The 25,654-nt window shown below is 39.1% G+C and overlaps 1 protein-coding gene across 1 annotated transcript in view; it reads left to right on the forward strand.

Annotated features, from left to right (window-relative positions):
• The window catches only part of neb (nebulin), a 269,812-nt gene that overhangs the window by 91,617 nt on the left and 152,541 nt on the right, over positions 1–25,654 (forward strand). Inside the window, exons 47-69 of the mRNA XM_052025719.1 lie at positions 525–629; positions 1,783–1,890; positions 1,975–2,286; positions 4,002–4,205; positions 4,310–4,414; positions 4,973–5,080; positions 5,200–5,511; positions 7,008–7,211; positions 9,894–9,998; positions 10,088–10,195; positions 10,329–10,640; positions 13,095–13,298; positions 13,385–13,489; positions 13,901–14,008; positions 14,135–14,446; positions 16,554–16,757; positions 18,812–18,916; positions 19,008–19,115; positions 19,219–19,534; positions 21,643–21,842; positions 23,927–24,031; positions 24,123–24,230; positions 24,334–24,645. Of these exons, the coding sequence (XP_051881679.1) occupies positions 525–629; positions 1,783–1,890; positions 1,975–2,286; positions 4,002–4,205; positions 4,310–4,414; positions 4,973–5,080; positions 5,200–5,511; positions 7,008–7,211; positions 9,894–9,998; positions 10,088–10,195; positions 10,329–10,640; positions 13,095–13,298; positions 13,385–13,489; positions 13,901–14,008; positions 14,135–14,446; positions 16,554–16,757; positions 18,812–18,916; positions 19,008–19,115; positions 19,219–19,534; positions 21,643–21,842; positions 23,927–24,031; positions 24,123–24,230; positions 24,334–24,645 (4,170 nt within the window). The remainder of the gene's footprint in view (positions 1–524; positions 630–1,782; positions 1,891–1,974; positions 2,287–4,001; positions 4,206–4,309; positions 4,415–4,972; positions 5,081–5,199; positions 5,512–7,007; positions 7,212–9,893; positions 9,999–10,087; positions 10,196–10,328; positions 10,641–13,094; positions 13,299–13,384; positions 13,490–13,900; positions 14,009–14,134; positions 14,447–16,553; positions 16,758–18,811; positions 18,917–19,007; positions 19,116–19,218; positions 19,535–21,642; positions 21,843–23,926; positions 24,032–24,122; positions 24,231–24,333; positions 24,646–25,654) is intronic.

The raw sequence follows: 25,654 nt of genomic DNA on the forward strand, positions 1-25,654 counted from the left end.
CAAGATAAAGAGAGTCACAATGTATACTTGACATCATAAATATCACGGATGTATTTTGTTGGAAATGGAATTTGCTTTTACATTACCATAGCTTAAAAGAGTATCTGCCATATCTAGTCTGGATATTGAATTTAGTAAGTTTTTTTTGCAATCAGATGTAGGCTATATGAAGTCACCACCAAGAAAATTCACAGCAATTTATTAGTGAATCCACAATAATATGTTGGAGTCAGTAGGAGCAGCTGCTCTCCTTTTGTCTTCCTCTTGTATGTAATTCTTCATTAGACTATTCATTTTTCAAATACATTTTTCAAAGATCAATTTGTTAGATTAATGCTCTGTCTTGAAACATTACATATAAACCATTTGCAGATAGGTGGAACTGTTTCAGTATGTTGTCTACTCTCAGGATGTTGGAGTTACTGGCAAAGGTAGCATTTACTGGCCATCCCTAAGGTTTGGTTAGCAAAACATTGATCCCATGCACCTGTCATTTTAATTTCCTTTCTTTTAATTTACATCAGAGGCTTTACACAGAAGCTTGGGAGAAGGACAAGACGAAGGTTCATATCATGCCCGACGCTCCTGAAATCCAACTGGCCAAAGCAAATGCAATAAACATTAGCGAGGTAAGTGCCCATTCAGAGCCGAGTTGGGTTTAGGCTTAGGTTCAGAGGGACTTCGACTGAATTGATTTTCTGTTGTGCAAATTATTTCTGTAAATGACTTATCTCAATAGTGGTCAATATTGGAGTGTTCTGGTGCTGACAAATTTCAACATGTGGATGTGGTTCTGCTTTTTTCATTTAACACAGCAAAATGATCACAAGGTGCTTCATGGGAAACTAATCAGACAAATCTTTGCCACTGTAAAAAGTGGAAGGTGTCTAAACGGATGCATGTTTTAAAGCAAGAAGTTTTAGGTAGGAGAGTGTACAGGGGTTGTGCCCTAGGCAACTGAAGGCACAGTCATTAAAAGTAGATTGAAGGGATTGAGAGATCTATAAAGGGCCAGTGTTAGAGGAGCACAGAGTTCTGGAATGGTTGTAAGGCTGGAGGAGATATCCAAGCTTTGATTAACGATAAAATAGCTCATAAGGGCAATTTTCCATCAATTATTATCACTTTCAAAATTAGCAGAGCACATGTGAACATGCCAACATTGAATTCAATATAAATTGCTCCCAAAAAGAAGAATCTGCCATCAACTGGGGAGAATGAAGGTCTTCCAGAAGGGTTCACTCAATTTATGGAAACCTGGATGGGGCTTATTTATTTACATCTTTAACTTCTTACTCAAATTCCCAATTTGTCATTAGATGAAATTTTCAGTAAAGAAAATGTTCCAATCTGATTCACAGTGCTGTGACAAGGTAGAGAAGGAAATATTAGAAGTGATCATAGACTTGTCCTTGTCGTGGCCCTTGCACCTTATTTGTCTTCCTGCACTGCACTTTCTCTGTAACTGTAACACTATATTCTGCATTCTGTTATTGTGTTCCCCTTTGTACTACCCCCATATACTTGTGTTTTGGAATGATCTGTATGGATGGCATGCAAAACAAAGTTTTTCACTGTATCTCGGTACATGAGGGAATGATAAACCCATTACCAAGGGAATGTCATCAGTTAATACTCCTACGGAATAAATCCCAGTAATTTGTGGATTTGGTAAATATTTCCAACTGGCAAATGTATCTAATTGGACTAAATGTTTGCTTTGGGGATTGCTATGCAGTTAGAATTATACCTTTTGAATCTGTTTGTCCATTTGTTTCATAGAAATTATACAAAAAAGATTATGAAGAATTAAAGAAGGGAGGATATGATCTGAGAAATGATGCAATTTCCATCAAGGCTGCAAAGGCTTCCAGGGATATTGCCAGTGATGTAAGTATGAAGCAATTTTCTCTACTTCAGTCTTTAAGATGTTTAGAATTAGAAATAACTTCTGACTTTTTTTATATACTGTAGTACAAATATAAAACAGCCTATCGCAAGCAGCTTGGCCACCATGTTGGATGCCGTAACATTCAGGATGATCCCAAACTGGTCTGGTCCATGCACGTGGCCAAGATTCAGAGTGACAGGGAGTACAAGAAGGACTTTGAGAAAACCAAGACCAAATTCAACATGCCAGTGGACATGCTGGACATCCTGTTGGCCAAGAAATGCCAGACGCTGGTCAGTGACATTGACTACAAGCATTACCTGCATCGCTGGACCTGTCTCCCAGACCAGAATGATGTGATCCAGGCTAAGAAAGCCTATGATTTGCAGAGTGATGTGAGTATTTCAAGTCCAACACAACTCTTTTTCCAGCATAAGTTTTAAGATGACAATGACAGAACAAAAGTTAAGATATTGTATCTTATGATAGTTTTATCATTAACATGCACTAATTTCCTGAAACTTGAGTCAGACTATTCCACGAGTAATTTTATTTAATTTATCTGAAAATGTGCTTTGAAATATTGCTTTGGTTTAAAATGATTAATTGATAAAATAACTTTTTAAATTCAATTTCTTCCATGCAGCTGTTTAAAAATCTGAAGGACTGACCTGCTAACTCCAGTATATAGGTAGATTTGTTTAGAACTTGCTGGGAGATGCCGGCAGTTACAGATGTTGGGACTCTTGTCCCAAACAGCCCGCAATTACTACAATAGGATCAGGAAGTTCTGCACATGCATGGATATTCCAAACTTGCAGGCTGATTTCCATCGACAATTTTCCAGTTGTGCACCAATACTCCAGTAATGGAGCATGAAATTGTGGCAGTTTCCTATTAATTTGAATCAAGCATTAGGTTTGTGAGTGAGAAGGTTAATTGAGGTTCTAAACATTTTTTTGAATTCATTGGGTTTGCTTTAATGTTTTCAATTGTTTAAAAGCATTTCTGTGTTTTTATGTGACTTTTAAAATGTTTGAAAAAGAAAATTAATCAAGTTTTAATAGTTTTTGCAGTGATATTCAGGAACATGCACAGATCTTTCCAACTTTAACAGCTTAGCCAGCTCTCAAAGTTTTGCTCCAGTTTTGCTGCTTCTAGTCCAATCAATTTATGACATTACATCATTAAAGGCCCCATCAACATACATGGACTCACCATATATACCAGCAGCTCTGGGGAAGAACTGCATAAAGTAGCTTTCTAGTTGGTTCGTATATCAATGGCTCACCACTGGGAACAAATTCTAACCTACTGTTACCCTATCAACGGTAAAATCTACTCTTTTCAAATTGTGATCCAATCTGTACTTTGCATTAATGTCAGCTTGAATGCAGAGAGAGAATTAATTAGCCTCATGTTGATGGAAGAGATCGTAAATGTATTGTAAATGTGCCAAAAAATGCTTTGAGGCATTAAAATAGTGAGGCTGTGGTCCATGCTTATAGTATGGAACTACTGCTTAAAGTATAACTTTGACCTGATCCTAGTTCACCTGTATTCTTGCTGTTCTGCAGATATTCGTGTACATATTTATAGCTTTCCAATAGTGTGCTACAGATGTCAGAGAAATGGAAGGTTATGGGCTGCATAAGAGGGAAGGGTTAGACTGATCATTGAGTAGGTTTATACAGGTTGGCACAACATCATGGGCTGAAGGACCTGTACTGTGCTGTACTGTCCTATGTTGTAAAAACCCATTGGACTCGCACCTATCCTTTTAATGCATCAACTTCCCTGTACCTCCCATTTATAATGCTAGAACTCCACAAACTAATAGTGACTTGGTGGATTAGAAACTGGTAACATACTCCAGAGGAATCTATGCATGTAAACTAATTTTGAATGAAACAAAGGAACTGCCACAATTGTAGGCAAGAACAAATAATTGTTGAAAAAAAGTCTGCCATAAAATAATGTCTTCTGCCCTTCACTCAGATCTCTAACCATTTCACTTATTCTCAGTTTAAACTAACTTCAGTGGTTAGTTCAAGTCCAAGTTCAAGATGTAAATCGTGTAATTTGCAAAGATTTTCTTCATTGGTTCCAGAATCAATACAAATTGGACCTTCAGTGGCTAAAGGGTATTGGATGGTCACCTCTTGAATCGCTAGATGTAGTCAAAGCCAAAAAAGCTGGTGAGATCCTGAGTGAGAGCAACTACCGTCAGCACCCATCGAAATTTAAGTTCACCAGCTTGTCTGACTCCATGGATCTGACCCTGGCAAAGAATAATGCACACACAATGAACAAGGTTGAACTATTTTATTCTGCTTTGGGTGTTTGGAAAATACAGATTTTTATCACTAAGTTTGTTTGGCCCACTGGAAAACCAACTTGCCTGCACATGTTTTTCAGCGTGCATATGTTGAAGCTTGGGAAGCAGACAAGACCAAAATTCACGTCATGCCTGATACGCCAGACATAATATTGGCAAAACAGAATCAGATTGCATGCAGTGATGTAAGTGTTGGAGACCACTTTGGAGAGACATTTGACAATAACATTTTACTATAGTAAGGGAGGGGATCTAAAGAAGCTCAGATTGGTTACCAAATATTGATTAAGATGGGTATGATAGTCTAATGTGTATCTCACTGGATTATTAATCCATATTCCAACAGAGCAAATAGTGAAATTAACTTTAATACTTTGCTAATTTGTAAAATAACTTCCAGATTGTTATTAAAAAAAATGCTGCACAAAGACCTGTACATCTAGGTTTACAGATAAGCCAGGAGGAGGGGATAACATAAGAATGTGTACAGTTATGGACAAAATTGTAGTAAATGAAGTTCAACTGTTTATTAAAAACTATATATATATAAGATAAATAAAAAAATAGAATAAATGATAAGCAGCAATTATTCAAAACATTTTTAGGTTAAAATTTAACAGGTGGAGGGAGGAATTATAACAGTAGAAATGAATTCTGTGCAATCTAAAGGGCAAAATACATCTAGGAAACTGTTGATTACTGTTGTGACATAATATATAGAGTATATTGTTGTGGTTGCATAGAAACTGTACAGACTTGCTATGGAGGAGTCAAAGAAAAAGGGCTACAACTTGCTTCCTGATGCCATCTCAATTAAGGCAGCAAAAGCATCCAGAGATATCGCCAGTGATGTAAGTGGACCTACTTGTTTTGTCATGGAATGTCAAATGAGAATTGACATCATTAAAATTTTTTTAAGTACAGTTACACTGAGTTATAATGTATGTACTTTGCTTGATCTCTGTTTTAGTATAAGTATAAAACGGCTTATCGCAAGCAGCTTGGCCACCATGTTGGATGTCGTAGCCTTCAGGATGATCCCAAGATGGTCTGGTCCATGCATGTGGCCAAGATTCAGAGTGACAGGGAGTACAAGAAGGACTTTGAGAAAACAAAGACCAAGTTCAACATGCCAGTGGACATGCTGGACATACTGTTGGCCAAGAAATGCCAGATCCTGGTCAGTGACATTGACTACAGGCATCACCTGCACCGCTGGACCTGTCTCCCAGACCAGAATGATGTGATCCAGGCAAGGAAGGCCTATGATTTGCAGAGCGATGTAAGTATTTGATCCCAATACGTATTTATAGCAGTTATATTGTTAACAGAAAGCTCAATGGCTCGCCATGGAGTGAGCAGATTATAGCAATTACACTTCAAAAGCAAATTGCTGGGACATCCTTGAACATGCTATTATATTGCTGTTGCTATTGAGCAAATGTTTCTGTACTTTATTGCAATGGAAAAAGGAAAGGGCAATTAATATTGTATTAAACAGTTTACTAGCATAAGATCACTGATACCAGTCGCAATAGGCACTCAGACATTGTTTGGATTACTGAAAAATGGAAGCAGATAAAATTCGTTTTTGGAACAAAGTATATCTTCTGTGAAGCAGCTGATTGCTTTATCTGTTCTTGGCGTGTTGGATCCTGTCGCAAGTGGGTGAATGGAGGAGAGAGAGGTTTCCCATTCTGGAGCTCATTAATAACAGCGTAGGGCACATGTTTCATTTTAATGGGCCCAATTGTGCTTATAGTTGGTTGGTGTTTCTATGGAATCACTGCTGAATCTGGGGAAGCTTTGGATTGTCCTGAGCTATGTGGCAGAATACACTTCATATCTGGCTCTGCAGCTTTATGAAGAGCCAGGACAAGCTTAATCATTGTGAACCCATGACCCTTTTTGTAATGAATGGGATGGAAAAGAAAGAAAGTGTAGATAAAATAAATTCTTCTTTATTTTATTGATTTCTTTCTTTTTTTATATATTGATAAGTTAACTTGTATAAGATAAATGTGTTTTTAGTCATAGGGTCATACAGCATGAAAACAGGCCCTTCAGCCTAACTGGTCCATGCTGACCAAGGTTTCCCATCACAGCTAGTCACATTTGCCAACACTTGACCCATAACATTTTAAACCTTTCCTATCCATGTACCTGTCCATCTATCTTTTAAAAGGTGATATTGTACCTGTGTTAACCACTTCCTCTGTCAGTTCATTCCATATACACACCATCCTTTAATAGGAACTTCCCTTCTTTTAAATCTTTCCCCTCTCATCTTAAACTGTTTAAATGCATTTATGACTTTTATGTCTTAATTTTTCAGATTTTTAAAATTTTACATTTGTTTGAATTGATTTTGACTGTTTTAAATGTCCCTGATTAAAGACTTTTGACAGTACATGTTGTCAAGAAGCCATCAGTGCCTTGGTTCCGCCACCTGAGGCCACTTCCAGATCACACCTCTTTGAAGGCCGTGGCAGTGAGGCCTAGAATTTGTTTTGGTCCACACAGCCACAAGCAGTTAGTGTGGTTACAAGAACAGCAGAAGGAAATGAACTTGATACATTCTGTTATTGTTTTACCCTGTACTACCTCAATGCACTGTGTAATGAATTGATCTGTATGAACAGTATGCAAGACAAGTATTTCACTGTACCTCTGTACATGTGACAATAATAAACCAATTTACTAACTTACTCTGGTTCAAGTATGATCTTTCTGATGACTTAGCCCTAATCCTAATCCTCACTTGTTTGTGTGAAACAGAACCAATATAAGTCGGATCTTCTGTGGCTGAAGGGTATTGGCTGGATACCAGATGGATCCCTGGAACATGAAAAGGTGAAGAAAGCTGGAGCAATTCTAAGTGAGAAAAATTATCGCCAGCACCCTGACACTTTCACGTTCACCAGTTTGTTGGATTCCATTCCTATGTCATTGGCAAAGGTCAATTCCCACAATCTCAATCAGGTAAGGCACTTGTTGACGTAAGAAGCTGCTGACATCATTGTATGCACATCGTGTTTTAAAATGTTAAGAGTGATCTATGCTTGCAACAGAATTCCTTTCAAGCAACTCCACTCACAAACTTCAACGAATGGTGGAAGCCTGAGAACAAAGTATAATTTGCATCAGGCAGGACTAGGTTGCATGATTTTCAAAAAGCAAAACAAAACAGCCTAAAAATTAAGTGAAATGAGTAAAACTGTTATATCAACTGGATCATAATGCATCTGGCAATTATATAATTTATTCATAACATTATTTGGATTGCCTGCATTTGTTACCTATTCCTAATGCCTTTAAGAAGATGGAAATATGGGCTGCAGTCTGTGTAGTGAAGGTACTCCTATGTAGCAGATTCCAGAATTTTGACTCAGTGATGATGAAGGCATATATTTCTAAGTCATGATGGTGTGTGGTAGTGTTCCTATACATCCTATTTGTTGGTAGAGATGGAGAGTGACTCCATTCCATCTTGCAGTCAAACAGAATCAAAACTTGATAAACTGCAAAGGGAATGAATGTTTGGTTTGGTGGATTGGATGCAAGTCAAGCCAGGTGCATTATCTTGAATGGTGATAAGCTGTCAGAGTCAATGGAGGGGAGGCTGGTTTGTGTGATGGACTGGGCCGTGTTCACAGCTCTCTGCAGTTTCTTGTGGTCTTGGGCAGAGCAGTTGCTATACCAAGCCGTGACACATCCAGACAGGATGTTTTCTATAGTGCATCTGTAAAAATTGATGAGTCATTGGGGACATGCAGAATTTCAGAGGAAGTAGAGGCATTGGTGTGCTTCCTTTGCCAAAGCATCCATGTGGCTGGACCAGGACAAATTGTTGATGAAATTTATGCCGATGAGATTGAAGCTCTCAGCCATCTCCACCTCAACAACATTGATGCAGTGGGGGGCATGTCCTCCAACCTGCTTCCTGAAGTCAGCGATCAGCTTCTTCATTTTGCTGACACTAAGGGAAAGGTTGTTGTCTTGACACTATGTCACTTGGCTCCCTATCTCCTTCCCATACTCCATTTTGTCATTGTTTGAGATGCAGCTCACTAAGATGGTGTAATCTACAAACTTGTAAGTGATGTTAGAGCAGAAGCTGATCACGGTTGTGAGTGTATAGAAAGTATAGTTAGAGGCTGAGGACACAGCTTTGCAGGGCACCGGTGTGGAGGATAATTATGGAGAAGGTGTTGTTGCCTATCCTTACTGATTGCAATCTGTTGGTTAGGAAGACGAGGATCCAGTTGCAGAAGAGGGTGCAGAATCCCAGGTCTAGAAGTTTGGAGATGAGTTTGTTTGGAATTATGGTGTTGAACCATAGAACAATACAGTACAATACAGGCCCTTCGGCCCAGCTTGTTGTGCCGACCTTCAAACCACACCTAAGACTATCTAACCCCTTCCTCCCACATATCCCTCTATTTTAAATTCCTCCGTATGCTTATCTAACAATCTCTTGAACTTGACCAATGTATCAGCCGCCTCCACCACCACCCCAGGCAGCGCATTCCATGCACCAACCACTCTCAGGGTGAGAAACCTCCCTCTGACATCTCCCTTGAACTTCCCACCCATTACCTTAAAGCCATGTCCTCTTGTATTGAGCATTGGTGCCCTGGGGAAGAGGTGCTGGCTGTCTACTCTATCTATTCCTCTGAATATTTTGTACCCCTCATCCTCCTTCTCTCCAATGAGTAAAGCCCTAGCTCCTTTAGTCTCTCCTCATAATCCATACTCTCTAATCCAGGCAGCATCCTGGTAAATCTCCTCTGCACCCTCTCCAATGCCTCCACATCCTTCCTATAATGAGGTGACCAGAACTGGACACAGTACTCTAAGTGTGGTCTAACCAGAGTTACGTAAAGCTGCATCATTACGTCGCAGCTCTTAAACTCGATCCCACAACTTATGAAAGCTAACATAAGTCGTAATTGAAGACAGAGTTGTAGTCAATAAACAGGAGTCTGACCTAGGTACCTTCATTAGCTAGATGATGCAGAGATGAATGTAGAACCCAGAAGGCGGTACGGTAGTGTAGCGGTTAGCACGACGCTATTACAGCACCAGCAATCGGGGTTTGATTGCCGTCGCTGTCCATAAGGAGTTTGTACGTTCTCCCGTGTCTGCGTGGGTTTCCGCTGGGCACTCCGGTTTCCTCCCACATTCTAAAGACGTACGGGTAGGTTAATTCGGGGTTTAAAATGGGCAGTGTGGACTCGTTGGGCCGGAAAGGCCTGTTACCACTCTGTAAATAAAAAAATTTAAAAAAAAAGATGGCATCCAACATGGACCTGTTTCAGTGGTAGATGAATTGCAGTGGGTCAAGGTTGTCTGGGAGGCTGGAGTTGATGTGTGCCATGACCATCATGTGTGTCTCGAAGCACTTCATGATGACATGAAGTCTCAACACTTCTCCTGTTTTACTTGACTTAGCATTGAATAGCTTGCTATGTGAGTTTCACCACTTTTTACATAGTTAATCCCTCCTGCATGCACCTTTTGAATTCCAGGAGCGCATGAAATACTTACCAATTGTCAGATCAACTGTGCAACACATGAATAATTTCACTACAAGTAGATTATGAATGCTATACCCTGCATTCCAGTATTAACATTATCTCACTAAAATTAATCTCTTTGCAGCGTTTATACACAGAAGCATGGGAGAAGGATAAGCTTAATATTCACATCATGCCAGACACACCAGAGATTTTGTTGGCAAGCCAGAACAGGATCAATTACAGTGATGTAAGTAGGAGCAAATATCTCTAAAAGAGCAAACAGATTACAAATATTGCAATGTGAATGTCTACTTCATGTATCTTGTTTATCTGCAGAAACAATATAGGCTTGCAATGGAAGAATCAAAGAAAAAAGGGTATGATCTGCGTTCTGATGCTATCTCAATCAAGGCTGCTAAGGCATCAAGAGATATTGCCAGTGATGTAAGTGATTCATATTTTGTTATTACCTTATTTTATATAGATTTAAACCAAATTTTGGATGTAGTTTCCTATCACTTCTGATGTATTAATTTTTGGTTCTTTATGTGCAAACTGACAACTTTGGCTTTAACAGTACAAGTACAAAGCAGCCTATCGCAAGCAACTTGGCCACCATGTTGGATGCCGTAGCCTTCAGGATGATCCCAAGATGGTCTGGTCCATGCACGTGGCCAAGATTCAGAGTGACAGGGAGTACAAGAAGGACTTTGAGAAAACAAAGACCAAGTTCAACATGCCAGTGGACATGCTGGACATCCTGTTGGCCAAGAAATGCCAGACCCTGGTCAGTGATATTGACTACAGGCATTACTTGCACCAATGGACCTGTCTCCCAGACCAGAATGATGTGATTCAGGCTAAGAAGGCTTATGATTTGCAGAGTGATGTGAGTACCTTCTTGTTTATTTGAATATTTTTGAAAAGTTAACCAGAAAATTTGTGGAATAACTTTCTTTACAATCAATGATTTACAAGAGTACACTTAGTGTGAAATTTGCATTTATTACCTGTACTACTGGGCATGTCTGCCAGTGGTACAGGTAATGAACTGTTTGGATTGCATGCTGAAAATGTGGAAACTCCTTTGGTACACTTGAGAAGGTGTGAGTAAATCTGGATGATAGTCTTTATAATTAAAGAACTCATATATAGTTCAGTTGATCAATATATTCCATAGTGGGTCATGACCTTGGTGCCAGTTTTGAGCTCTTGCTCTTCAAGCACTCTGCTTCAAACAACCAAAAGCTGTGCTGACACACTGGATATGGTGGTAAATTTCATCATTGATATCTGCCTTTGCTGAGAGGTGACTTGAGAGATATGGAAACCAGTCAAAGTTTTCCATGGTCTTGTTGCAGTGGTGTGCAGCAGTGACAGATCAGGAGCTCAGATGTACAGATAGTGTACCTCCAGCCTATTCTTGACTTCTGCATTGCAAGGAATGAGCTGATCCCTGCACCACAGCTAGCTAGTGATTCTCAATGGAACTGGCAGTTAACAAACAGCTTGATCCATCCATTATTATGCATTAATAACAGAATAAATAAACAAGCAATATGATGTGAAACTATTTGGTACCAAACATATTTTCTTAATAACATACAGACTTGCAATTATATTTATTATACGTGTTCCAAGTTAGGGCAACCGCTAATCACTGCTGGAGTCATTCATGTTAAAGCCACATTTTCACCTGACTACTGAAAGAAACTAATTTCAATCCGAGTTCAGGTCCCTCCTTTACTTATTTATAGCTGCAGCTAAATACACTATTCCCATTGCTTGAAACGTTTTCCAATGCACAGAATACACTTGTTTTAAAATAAATAAAAGTGGCTAATTCATGAAATGTAACATGATTGTATAATACAGTATACCATGGATTACTGGCATTTCAACTCTTCTTGATTCTTTCTCTCTGTATCAGGAAGTTGTGTTCTTTGATCAACATTCTGTAATAATTAGCCTCTGCTAATAAAGAACGGAGAGTGCCATTATTTTTGACAACTGATTAAACTGAGGCAACATCTGCTTTTCAATAGAATATCTGCAGAATTTCTTGTGTCTATATTACAGCACAGTACAGGCCCTTCGGCCCACAATGTTGTGCCGACATTTTATCCTGCTCTAATATCTATCTAACCCTTCCCTTCCACATAGCCCTCCATTTCTCTATCATTCATGTGGCTATCTAAGAACCTCTTAAATGTCCCCAATGTATCTGCCCCCACAACCTCTGCTGGCAGTGTGTTCCATGCACCTACCACTCTCTGTGTAAAAAAAAATGTACCTCTGACATCCCCCTTATACCTTCCTCCAGTCACCTTAAAATTATGGCCCCCTTGCATTAGCCATTTTTGCCCTGGGAAAAAGTCTGACTGTCCACTTGATTTATGCCTCTTATCATCTTGTATACCTCTATTAAGTCACCTCTCATCGTCCTTCTCTCCAAAGAGAAAAGCCCTAACTCACTCAACCTATCCTCATAAGACATGCTCTCCAATCCAGGCAGCATCCTGGTAAGTCTCCTCTGCACCCTCTCTAAAGCTTCCACATCCTTCCTATAATGAGGTGACCAGAACTGAACACAATACTACAAGTGTGGTCTGACCAGAGTTTTATAGAACTGCAACATTACCTCACAGCTCTTGAACTCAATACCCCGACTAATGAAGACCAACACACCATACCCCTTCTTAACAACCTTATCGACCTATGTGGCAACTTTGAGGGATCTGTGGACATGGACCCCAAGATCCCTCTGTTCCTCCACACTGCTAAGAGTCCTCCCATTAACCTTGTATTCTGTCTTCAACAAATTCATAATAATGAAAGAACATTCGATGTGCCCTGCCCAATGCCATCACAATCATAAACAGTGAATGGCCATTTGCCTGTTTGAGAGAAGTTGCTGTCTAAAGTTTGCTGCCACACTTGCTGCAAAAGCAATACATCACATTTCAATGTGATCAGACGTTATACAAACAAGTACTTCATTATCATGGCAATCAGGCTTGGACTATATTTTATATAGTGACCTATATTTAAAATGATATTGTACAAAACGCTGGAAATATTCAACTGGTAAGGTAGCATTGATGGGAAGAGAAATGAGTGTATGTTCTAGTGTAAGGTTGTTAACCTGAGGTGATAACTCAGTTGTTAAAACCTGATGCTACCTGATCTCCTGAGTACTTCCAGCAAATTTTGCCCATCTCACTGATCTCAGTTGTTTATTGATGTAGATTCTAGCATTGCACATGGATGCTATTTTTATTAAATCAGCCAAATCAATGATAACCATGAAGGTTAAAAAAGGATTTTTTTAACTGTCTTCCAGAATCTATACAAATCAGACCTTGACTGGTTGAAGGGTATTGGATGGTCTCCTGCTGAATCACTAGATGTGGTCAAAGCCAAAAAAGCTGGTGAGATCCTGAGTGAGAAAAATTACCGCCAACATCCATCAGCATTTAAATTCACCAGCTTGAATGACTCCATGGATATGGCTCTGGCAAAGAATAATGCACACATTATGGATAAGGTTGGATTTTTCATTTGGTTAATTGGAAATTATGTTTTGAATGTTCCCCATCAAAATGCTAATCCTTGTGACAATTTATTTTTCAGCGAGCATACATTGAGGCCTGGGAAGCAGACAAAACCAAAATTCATGTCATGCCAGATACTCCAGACATAATATTGGCCAAACAGAACCAGACTGCATGCAGTGACGTAAGTATGTGATGCCATCTTGAAATGATAATCGCTCTCATTTTATTTTATGTTTAGGGCAGATTAGTGGGTTCAATAGTAGTGTTGTGAATTACTGGATTAGTAGCTCAGATGGCAGCACTGGTGATTCAGAGATATGAGATTACATCTGACTGCAATAGCCAGGGAAGTTACTTGTCTAGCCCAGGGTAGATGTGAATGAAGCACTTATGTAACTGTCACCAAAGCTAACCCCAACCATATTATTGACTTCTCCCCTGGAATTTGAAATGGAATTTCCATCTTTAGCCACTACTCATCATGTTGATGGATTTCTGCCTAGTACTTTAGCTGGAAATTAGCTAAAGGAGCATAAAAGAAGTGCATTTTTGTTTTGAAACTATCACTAAGAATATTATCTCTTCCCCACAGAAACTGTACAGACTTGCAATGGAGGAGTCAAAGAAAAAGGGCTATAATTTGCAACCCGATGCCATTGCAATTAAAGCAGCAAAAGCATCCAGAGATATTGCCAGTGATGTAAGTGGACCAGATTATTTCGTATTAGTGAATGCCTGTACCTTATCTTGGTATTTTGAAAGTGCAGTTATCTTGAGTTGAACTTACTGCATGAAAGCAACATAATTTTCTCGATTTCTGTTTTAGTACAAGTACAAAACAGCCTATCGTAAGCAACTTGGCCACCATGTTGGTTGCCGCAGCCTTCAGGATGATCCCAAAATGGTCTGGTCCATGCATGTGGCCAAGATTCAGAGTGACAGGGAGTACAAGAAGGACTTTGAGAAAACAAAGACCAAGTTCAACATGCCAGTTGACATGCTGGATATCCTATTGGCCAAGAAATGCCAGACCCTGGTCAGTGACATTGACTACAAGAATTACCTGCATCAATGGACCTGCCTCCCAGATCAGAATGATGTGATCCAGGCAAAGAAGGCCTATGATTTACAGAGTGATGTGAGTACTCCCTTAAAACTCTGAAAATCCCTTTTACAATTCTTAAGAAATTGGTCAGAATATTTGAGAAATAACATTCCACGTAAATCAGGGATTTGTGCAGATTGCCACTGTATTTTCACTAGTGATATATTCACAGAATAATGCCAGATGTCTGCTGCATTAAATCATTCATGAATATTTTTAACTGTATGTTGTGCTTTTGATATCTTCATAATGACAATAAATATATAAATTAAGAAAAGGAATGCAAATTAAGTTTTCTGTTTGAGGAAAGCAATTATTCCTTCATTATCTCATCAAGTCTGGTCTTTTATCAAGAAAAAGGTCATTTCTACTTTAGTATTGAAAATTTCTACTTTAGTATTGAAAAGCTTGTTGGTACAGCAGTTTATTTCATTATCTGCTCGTTCATGATTCCCAGATATCAATTTTACACAGAGATCTCAGTCATTATGAGGAGATCACTCTGTTTCTGGATTATACAATGACTGCCTTCCAGTGGTTGCAGACCCCATTTGAAGGCAGTCATTGAATTACTATCCAGTAGACCAGCTGGCAGCTTGATCCAGAGGAAAGCTCTTCTCTGGTAAAAGATCTAACGTTTGACATTTCACCTCTACCTGCCATTGCTGGACTTAAAACTGATTCACCAGTCCTCCCTAAGCTATTTATTTGGAGCAAACTGTCACTTTAAATGCTATTTTATTCCTTTCATTATCTTTGCTGTAGTTCTCACATGTCTAATATTGGTGAATGGATGCTTAAATTGCTCTTCTGTATGTTTTTATCTTGAGTATTTATTCTTACTAGTTCAATGTCCCCTGTTAGAAATTCTAGCCATGCATTTGTAAATACATAGGATTTGGTTTAATCTCACGTGGGTGAGTTCTTTTTTCTATTTGCTCATACATGCCTTGTGTATTTGCATGTTACTTCCAACAATGAAATAATTAAAGTTCATTAAATTGCTTCAGTGTCTAAAATGCTAGGGTACAATTTAACTGCATAAACTGATGATACATGATTTTCTATTTGTCTTTGTTCTACTTGGTGAAAGAACATAGACAAAATATCTTGAGAAATCCAACCAGGAAAATGTGCTATTTATATGCAACATGATAACTGAATCGACCACCTGCATGTCTGGAATCTTTTTCATGATAACACTTGTCATAATAAGTCAGAAAGGACATTGTACCTAACTCAAGAGTTATTCTGAGCTTGAAGCTTCCTTGTAGAAGTGCGACAGACTCTGGGAATCTCTGGACCGTAACCACTCAAAATGGAGAGGAGCACTTGGGAACCTTGAGGTTATGCATCGGCATGTGTATGGGGAGTAGGGAGCGCACTACCTCAGAAACTACCTGCCCACTTGCCCTATCAGTCACCTCCTGCCCGCCCACCTCCCCCCCAACCTCCGTGGAAGAGCCTACCATCGCCACATTGGCCTCAACAGCACCTCAGAACCCACAAAATCAGAGTGGAAGCAAGTCATTCTTGATCCCAAGGGAGTGCTGCAAAAGAAGTAGAAAGATCTTGAGTTTTCCTTAAAAGTATGTGCAGAGTAAAGAATGATGGAAGTTAGAATCTATCCAGACTAATATTGTTTCTTGCTCTGTATGTATACTGCTTAAAAACCTACAGCATATGTCAAAGATTTGATTGAACAGAATTGAACTGGAGATTTGAATGTTCTTACACTCCAATCAAGTAACAAATGAGAGAAATGTTTATATTGTTGGTGATGCTTTAATATGATATGAAAAATTGCTTACTATTACTCTGAAGCAAAAAACAAGCTGCTGGAGGAACTTGAGTCCAGATGAAGGGTCTCGACCCAAAATATCGACTGTCCATTTCACACTTCTTTCTATAACTCTGTTTGGAAAAAGTCTTTGGTGTGTAGAATTAGAAGCCAAAGTGAGTGATTGTTACAAGATTGGCATCTACTACTATCACAGCTGAAGTTAACTTCGGTTAAGTTAACTTCGGTTAAGTTAGCTTAACCTGAAATTTTACATGCAGTTTGAATTTCATTTGTACTGACTCTTTTACCTGCCTGACTGTATTTCTTCCTCAACAAAATAATTCTTTGGACCCACAGTTAGTGTACAAGTCAGACTTGGAATGGCTTCGTGGAATCGGATGGAGTCCTGATGGTTCATTGGACGTTGTGAAGGCTAAGAAAGCTGGGGAGATCCTGAGTGAAAAGAAATATCGCCAGCACCCAGACAAAATTAAGTTTACAAGCATTCTTGATTCTCTTGACCTGGTCTTAGCCAAAAACAATGCCCTGAATCTTAACAAAGTAAGTAAAGATTATTGACAAAAATTGAATTTACTTTCAATATTTTTTCACAGTAGAATAAATAATCCTTAAGGTAATATCAATTATGATATGTATTAGGATTTTAAACCAGTTATGAAATGTGAGATAAACTATACAAATGTTTAATGCAGTATTCTGAAATCCCTTTGTCTGTCATTTTAATAATGACTTTAATCTACTGGTACATTTTTAAAGAATTTTTGATTGTTTTACTCAATAGCCTGTGAAATTTCAGTAAATGTAACTGCAATGTTTTTAAACAAGAGCTGAAAATCAATGGCTTTCAACATGCTAATGAGAGTAAGAAAGCTTCAAATTAGGCCAAGACCCAGATAAGTTACATTCTAACAGTTCTGCAATTCATTTAAGACAGCCACACACACACACACACACATATATATACATACACACACACTAGGAGGAAAAGAAAGATATGCTGATATTGTTGGACTGACTAGGTTGCTGGATGGCTGGTGGGGAGCAGAAACTGACCAACTGAGCCAAACACTCTTTCTCTGTGCCATAACTTCTATGTAATCCAATGGAAGAATGTATTACCGTGTAAAAGAAGCAGTCATGAACTGCTCCTTCCAAGGACAATGGCAATAGAAGGGGCAGAGACAGAGGTGAGAACATTCATTGGAAGTTTCCATGTCCCCCACCCCATAATAACTTGGCAGTGGGCACATTTAATGAAAGCTGTCTTTCCGATCAGCATAATGGCAGGATTGGGACACAATCCCAGGAGGAGCAGGAGGTGTAGGGATTGTGGGTAGAGTTTTAGATGAATAGTTGTTAGTTCCAGTGACAGAGAACCACAGAGATTAAAAAATATGTAGTTTTATTGGTTCCTTCCCCATTCCAAGCAACCTGGGCAGTTGGTTAAGATGCATCTTCGGTGGCACAGCTGTTCTTTGCCCTCTGACCCTTAAAGCTTTAGCAGGGTTAGAGAAGGAGATGCAACAGGGGAAGGTATAAATTTGCAATTGCTCAGCAGCTAGAGATAAACCATTTAAAATCACCATGATGGGGCAATGCCCTTTTTTATAAGATAAGATTTCTTTGGACTGTAGGAGGGTTTGAGGGAAAGGGAGTGAGACAGGCAGCTGGGAATAACACTCATTAGAAAAAGGGGCCTAAAGGATTTGATAATTCTACCACTTGTTGTGGGGTGGGTTGTGACTTGACTCAGGAACAAAAAGGGAGGGCATAGAGGGACAGAATGGGTAGATAGAAAGTGGGAGAGAGAGAGTTGGAAGGGGAGAGAGAGAGACAACAGAATGCAATAACTAGATTTTTCAGCGTGGAGAAGATGGGTCTATAGGTCAGGTTTGATTGACAAGACTGCAAAAAGATATAGGGATTGGACTGAATTTAGTGGCAAAAACAGATTATTTTGCAGATGGGGAGATGCTGCCCTGTGTATTCGCATGACATTGTACATTCTATAGTGTCCCTTCACTATAGATTAGCACAGGGCAGCAGGGTAGCATAGTGGTTAGCGAAACATTATTACAGCGCCAACAATCAGGGTTCAATTCCCGCCGCTGTCTGTAAGGAGTTTGTACGTTCTCCCCGTGACTGTGTGGGTTTCCTCTAGGTGCTCAGGTTTCCTCCCACATTCCAAAGATGTACAGGTTAGTAGGTTAGCATGGGTGTCATTGGGCCAGAAGACTCTGTTACCGTGCTGTATAAGTAAAGTTTTGAAAAGTCTTTTTAAAAAAGTAGATGAATAATCTACACAAAGTAGGTGAACTAGTCATTGTGTGAGGTGTTAATTGGTGCCACAGAGGCAAAGTTAAGTGACATAAGGAATATTATATGGATAAACAGAAATAAACAAATGACTTCCTTCCTCTTCTCAGGTTATTGTACTTTAGAGGAACATGGGAGAAGCATCTCTCCTGTCAATCAGGAAAATATTCAATCTCAAATCTACTTATCAAATATCTATAAAGTCTCTTGATAAAACCTAAAGTTTTTGTTACTATGGCATAGAAAGTATAATTAATTGTCACGTTTCTTTCATGCAGCGCTTATACACTGAAGCTTGGGATGTTGATAAAACCAAGATTCATGTTATGCCAGACACACCTGAAATTCTTCTGGCTAAGAGTAATTCTGCCAACATCAGTCAGGTATTAACCCATGTGACTGCAAAGATTGGAACTTGGGTTTACCATTGAGCATAAGCAAAATCTAATAAGTCGTGTGTGTCTGTCCATTTAGAAACTTTACCATGAAGCATGGGAGAAATCCAAGCTTAAAGGTTATGACCTGCGTGCTGATGCCATTCCAATCAAGGCAGCAAAAGCATCCAGAGACATTGCAAGCATGGTAAGAACTGTTTGCCAACTACTGCACAGTTTGATATCGCTATATGCCAGATACTAAATTCACTGTTGATGCTTCAACCAAAATCTCCTTTCCTCACAATTAGTACAAATACAAAGAAGCCTATCGCAAACAGCTGGGCCATCATATTGGATGCCTCAGCCTACAAGATGATCCCAAGATGGTCTGGTCTATGCACGTGGCCAAGATTCAGAGTGACAGGGAGTACAAGAAGGACTTTGAGAAAACCAAGACCAGATTCAACATGCCAGTGGACATGCTGGACATCCTGTTGGCCAAGAAATGCCAGACCCTGGTCAGTGACATTGACTACAGGCATTACCTGCACCAATGGACCTGCCTCCCAGACCAGAATGATGTGATCCAGGCAAAGAAGGCCTATGATTTACAGAGTGATGTGAGTACTCCCTTAAAACTCTGAAAATCCCTTTTACAATTCTTAAGAAATTGGTCAGAATATTTGAGAAATAACATTCCACGTAAATCAAGGATTTGTGCAGATTGCCACTGTATTTTCACTAGTGATATATTCACAGAATAATGCCAGATGTCTGTTGCATTAAATCATACATGAATATTTTTAACTGTATGTTGTGCTTTTGATATCTTCATAATGACAATAAATATATAAATTAAGAAAAGGAATGCAAATTAAGTTTTCTGTTTGAGGAAAGCAATTATTCCTTCATTATCTCATCAAGTCTGGTCTTTTATCAAGAAAAAGGTCATTTCTACTTTAGTATTGAAAATTTCTACTTTAGTATTGAAAAGCTTGTTGGTACAGCAGTTTATTTCATTATCTGCTCGTTCATGATTCCCAGATATCAATTTTACACAGAGATCTCAGTCATTATGAGGAGATCACTCTGTTTCTGGATTATACAATGACTGCCTTCCAGTGGTTGCAGACCTCATTTGAAGGCAGTCATTGAATTACTATCCAGTAGACCAGCTGGCAGCTTGATCCAGAGGAAAGCTCTTCTCTGGTAAAAGATCTAACGTTTGACATTTCACCTCTACCTGCCATTGCTGGACTTAAAACTGATTCACCAGTCCTCCCTAAGCTATTTATTTGGAGCAAACTGTCACTTTAAATGCTATTTTATTCCTTTCATTATCTTTGCTGTAGTTCTCACATGTCTAATATTGGTGAATGGATGCTTAAATTGCTCTTCTGTATGTTTTTATCTTGAGTATTTATTCTTACTAGTTCAATGTCCCCTGTTAGAAATTCTAGCCATGCATTTGTAAATACATAGGATTTGGTTTAATCTCACGTGGGTGAGTTCTTTTTTCTATTTGCTCATACATGCCTTGTGTATTTGCATGTTACTTCCAACAATGAAATAATTAAAGTTCATTAAATTGCTTCAGTGTCTAAAATGCTAGGGTACAATTTAACTGCATAAACTGATGATACATGATTTTCTATTTGTCTTTGTTCTACTTGGTGAAAGAACATAGACAAAATATCTTGAGAAATCCAACCAGGAAAATGTGCTATTTATATGCAACATGATAACTGAATCGACCACCTGCATGTCTGGAATCTTTTTCATGATAACACTTGTCATAATAAGTCAGAAAGGACATTGTACCTAACTCAAGAGTTATTTTGAGCTTGAAGATTCCTTGTAGAAGTGCGACAGACTCTGGGAATCTCTGGACCGTAACCACTCAAAATGGAGAGGAGCACTTGGGAACCTTGAGGTTATGCATCGGCATGTGTATGGGGAGTAGGGAGCGCACTACCTCAGAAACTACCTGCCCACTTGCCCTATCAGTCACCTCCTGCCCACCCACCTCCCCCTCCCACCTCTGTGGAAGAGTCTACCATCGCCACATTGGCCTCAACAGCACCTCAGAACCCACAAAATCAGAGTGGAAGCAAGTCATTCTTGATCCCAAGGGAGTGCTGCAAAAGAAGTAGAAAGATCTTGAGTTTTCCTTAAAAGTATGTGCAGAGTAAAGAATGATGGAAGTTAGAATCTATCCAGACTAATATTGTTTCTTGCTCTGTATGTATACTGCTTAAAAACCTACAGCATGTGTCAAAGATTTGATTGAACAGAATTGAACTGGAGATTTGAATGTTCTTACACTCCAATCAAGTAACAAATGAGAGAAATGTTTATATTGTTGGTGATGCTTTAATATGATATGAAAAATTGCTTACTATTACTCTGAAGCAAAAAACAAGCTGCTGGAGGAACTTGAGTCCAGATGAAGGGTCTCGACCCAAAATATCGACTGTCCATTTCACACTTCTTTCTATAACTCTGTTTGGAAAAAGTCTTTGGTGCGTAGAATTAGAAGCCAAAGTGAGTGATTGTTACAAGATTGGCATCTACTACTATCACAGCTGAAGTTAACTTCGGTTAAGTTAACTTCGGTTAAGTTAGCTTAACCTGAAATTTTACATGCAGTTTGAATTTCATTTGTACTGACTCTTTTACCTGCCTGACTGTATTTCTTCCTCAACAAAATAATTCTTTGGACCCACAGTTAGTGTACAAGTCAGACTTGGAATGGCTTCGTGGAATCGGATGGAGTCCTGATGGTTCATTGGACGTTGTGAAGGCTAAGAAAGCTGGGGAGATCCTGAGTGAAAAGAAATATCGCCAGCACCCAGACAAAATTAAGTTTACAAGCATTCTTGATTCTCTTGACCTGGTCTTAGCCAAAAACAATGCCCTGAATCTTAACAAAGTAAGTAAAGATTATTGACAAAAATTGAATTTACTTTCAATATTTTTTCACAGTAGAATAAATAATCCTTAAGGTAATATCAATTATGATATGTATTAGGATTTTAAACCAGTTATGAAATGTGAGATAAACTATACAAATGTTTAATGCAGTATTCTGAAATCCCTTTGTCTGTCATTTTAATAATGACTTTAATCTACTGGTACATTTTTAAAGAATTTTTGATTGTTTTACTCAATAGCCTGTGAAATTTCAGTAAATGTAACTGCAATGTTTTTAAACAAGAGCTGAAAATCAATGGCTTTCAACATGCTAATGAGAGTAAGAAAGCTTCAAATTAGGCCAAGACCCAGATAAGTTACATTCTAACAGTTCTGCAATTCATTTAAGACAGCCACACACACACACACATATATATATATATATTTATACACACATATATACATACACACACACTAGGAGGAAAAGAAAGATATGCTGATATTGATGGACTGACTAGGTTGCTGGATGGCTGGTGGGGAGCAGAAACTGACCAACTGAGCCAAACACTCTTTCTCTGTGCCATAACTTCTATGTAATCCAATGGAAGAATGTATTACCGTGTAAAAGAAGCAGTCATGAACTGCTCCTTCCAAGGACAATGGTAATAGAAGGGGCAGAGACAGAGGTGAGAACATTCATTGGAAGTTTCCATGTCCCCCACCCCATAATAATTTGGCAGTGGGCACATTTAATGAAAGCTGTCTTTCCAATCAGCATAATGGCAGGATTGGGACTCAATCCCAGGAGGAGCAGGAGGTGTAGGGATTGTGGGTAGTGTTTTAGATGAATAGTTGTTAGTTCCAGTGACAGAGAACCACAGAGATTAAAAAATATGTAGTTTTATTGGTTCCTTCCCCATTCCAAGCAACCTGGGCAGTTGGTTAAGATGCATCTTCGGTGGCACAGCTGTTCTTTGCCCTCTGACCCTTAAAGCTTTAGCAGGGTTAGAGAAGGAGATGCAACAGGGGAAGGTATAAATTTGCAATTGCTCAGCAGCTAGAGATAAACCATTTAAAATCACCATGATGGGGCAATGCCCTTTTTTATAAGATAAGATTTCTTTGGACTGTAGGAGGGTTTGAGGGAAAGGGAGTGAGACAGGCAGCTGGGAATAACACTCATTAGAAAAAGGGGCCTAAAGGATTTGATAATTCTACCACTTGTTGTGGGGTGGGTTGTGACTTGACTCAGGAACAAAAAGGGAGGGCATAGAGGGACAGAATGGATAGATAGAAAGAGAGAGAGAGAGAGAGAGAGAGAGATGGAAGGGGAGAGAGAGAGACAACAGAATGCAATAACTAGATTTTTCAGCGTGGAGAAGATGGGTCTATAGGTCAGGTTTGATTGACAAGACTGCAAAAAGATATAGGGATTGGACTGAATTTAGTGGCAAAAACAGATTATTTTGCAGATGGGGAGATGCTGCCCTGTGCATTCGCATGACATTGTACATTCTATAGTGTCCCTTCACTATAGATTAGCACAGGGCAGCAGGGTAGCATAGTGGTTAGCGAAACACTATTACAGCGCCAGCAATCAGGGTTCAATTCCCGCCGCTGTCTGTAAGGAGTTTGTACGTTCTCCCCGTGACTGTGTGGGTTTCCTCTAGGTGCTCAGGTTTCCTCCCACATTCCAAAGATGTACAGGTTAGTAGGTTAGCATGGGTGTCATTGGGCCGGAAGACTCTGTTACCGTGCTGTATAAGTAAAGTTTTGAAAAGTCTTTTTAAAAAAGTAGGTGAATAATCTACACAAAGTAGGTGAACTAGTCATTGTGTGAGGTGTTAATTGGTACCACAGAGGCAAGGTTAAGTGACATAAGGAATATTATATGGATAAACAGAAATAAACAAATGACTTCCTTCCTCTTCTCAGGTTATTGTACTTTAGAGGAACATGGGAGAATCATCTCTCCTGTCAATCAGGAAAATATTCAATCTCAAATCTACTTATCAAATATCTATAAAGTCTCTTGATAAAACCTAAAGTTTTTGTTACTATGGCATAGAAAGTATAATTAATTGTCACATTTCTTTCATGCAGCGCTTATACACTGAAGCTTGGGATGTTGATAAAACCAAGATTCATGTTATGCCAGACACACCTGAAATTCTTCTGGCTAAGAGTAATTCTGCCAACATCAGTCAGGTATTAACCCATGTGACTGCAAAGATTGGAACTTGGGTTTACCATTGAGCATAAGCAAAATCTAATAAGTCGTGTGTGTCTGTCCATTTAGAAACTTTACCATGAAGCATGGGAGAAATCCAAGCTTAAAGGTTATGACCTGCGTGCTGATGCCATTCCAATCAAGGCAGCAAAAGCATCCAGAGACATTGCAAGCATGGTAAGAACTGTTTGCCAACTACTGCACAGTTTGATATCGCTATATGCCAGATACTAAATTCACTGTTGATGCTTCAACCAAAATCTCCTTTCCTCACAATTAGTACAAATACAAAGAAGCCTATCGCAAACAGCTGGGCCATCATATTGGATGCCTCAGCCTACAAGATGATCCCAAGATGGTCTGGTCTATGCACGTGGCCAAGATTCAGAGTGACAGGGAGTACAAGAAGGACTTTGAGAAAACCAAGACTAGATTCAACATGCCAGTGGACATGCTGGACATCCTGTTGGCCAAGAAATGCCAGACCCTGGTCAGTGACATTGACTACAGGCATTATCTGCACCAATGGACCTGCCTCCCAGACCAGAATGATGTGATCCAGGCAAAGAAGGCCTATGATTTGCAGAGTGATGTGAGTACGTCCTATTCTTTTCCTCCCCATCCATCTTTTTTTTTGGTAAACTACTTTATCACATAACTTGATGTCCGTGGCAGAAGCCAAAAAATAAATCCAGAATTGATCTCAGGAGAAAATAAAACTTAAAAAGCAGGGTATGAAATATATAAGCCTAGAAATTGGATGCGTTAGCACCAGTATTTCAAATGCAAATTGCACATAAAAGCAATTTTACCCAGAGTAGATTATGTTAGCAATCATTTCTGGGTGAAATTGTGCCCATTGAGAAATAGCCCAAGACCTTTTGTGTGTATTTGCACCTGAGAATGCCTGAGTAATACACATAGTGATATCACCTGACCACATTGCAAATTTCCTCCTTTACCGGGCACTCTGCAGACAACGGGATACACAGCCTCTCAAGTATCTTTCAACATTGACAGAAAATGCTTAAACTAACTAGAAGAGTCTTTTTGGCATTTCATTGTTGAGATACCCCTACTGGCAATAGAATTACATGCAGTACAGGTTTATTGTGAAATCTAGTTTCTGGACAATACTATTCCATTACCCACTAAATGGAAATAAAAACTAGCACAATCCCCCCTTATTGTGTTCCAAACACAATGAATTCTCTTCCCCAAAGGTACTTGAGAAGCCTACTGCGCAAGACCTGTGAGGCCTAGTTATTTTATCGATATAACAATTTATAATATTTTTACCACAGCATATTGTCCTCAGGCCCTTTACAGAATAGTTATCAAACAAAATTTCTACCAAGCCACATAGGGAGAGAATTGTATAGGTGCCCAAAATTGGACATGGATTTTAAGAAGGACCATTAAGGAAGAAAAATGGACGCAAAGGTTTAGGGAGGGATTTCCAGAGCTAAGAACCAAAAACAAGAAACAGAGAAATTTAAAAAATGAGGAATGTTTAAAAAGCCTGAACGAGAGGAGCACAGACATTGAAGAGTTATTGGGCTGAGTCACCCTTTGACTTAAATGGAATCCAAAGTGCAGAA

The sequence above is a fragment of the Pristis pectinata genome, chromosome 1, assembly GCF_009764475.1.
Source record: "Pristis pectinata isolate sPriPec2 chromosome 1, sPriPec2.1.pri, whole genome shotgun sequence".
NCBI classification, from domain to species: domain Eukaryota; kingdom Metazoa; phylum Chordata; class Chondrichthyes; order Rhinopristiformes; family Pristidae; genus Pristis; species Pristis pectinata.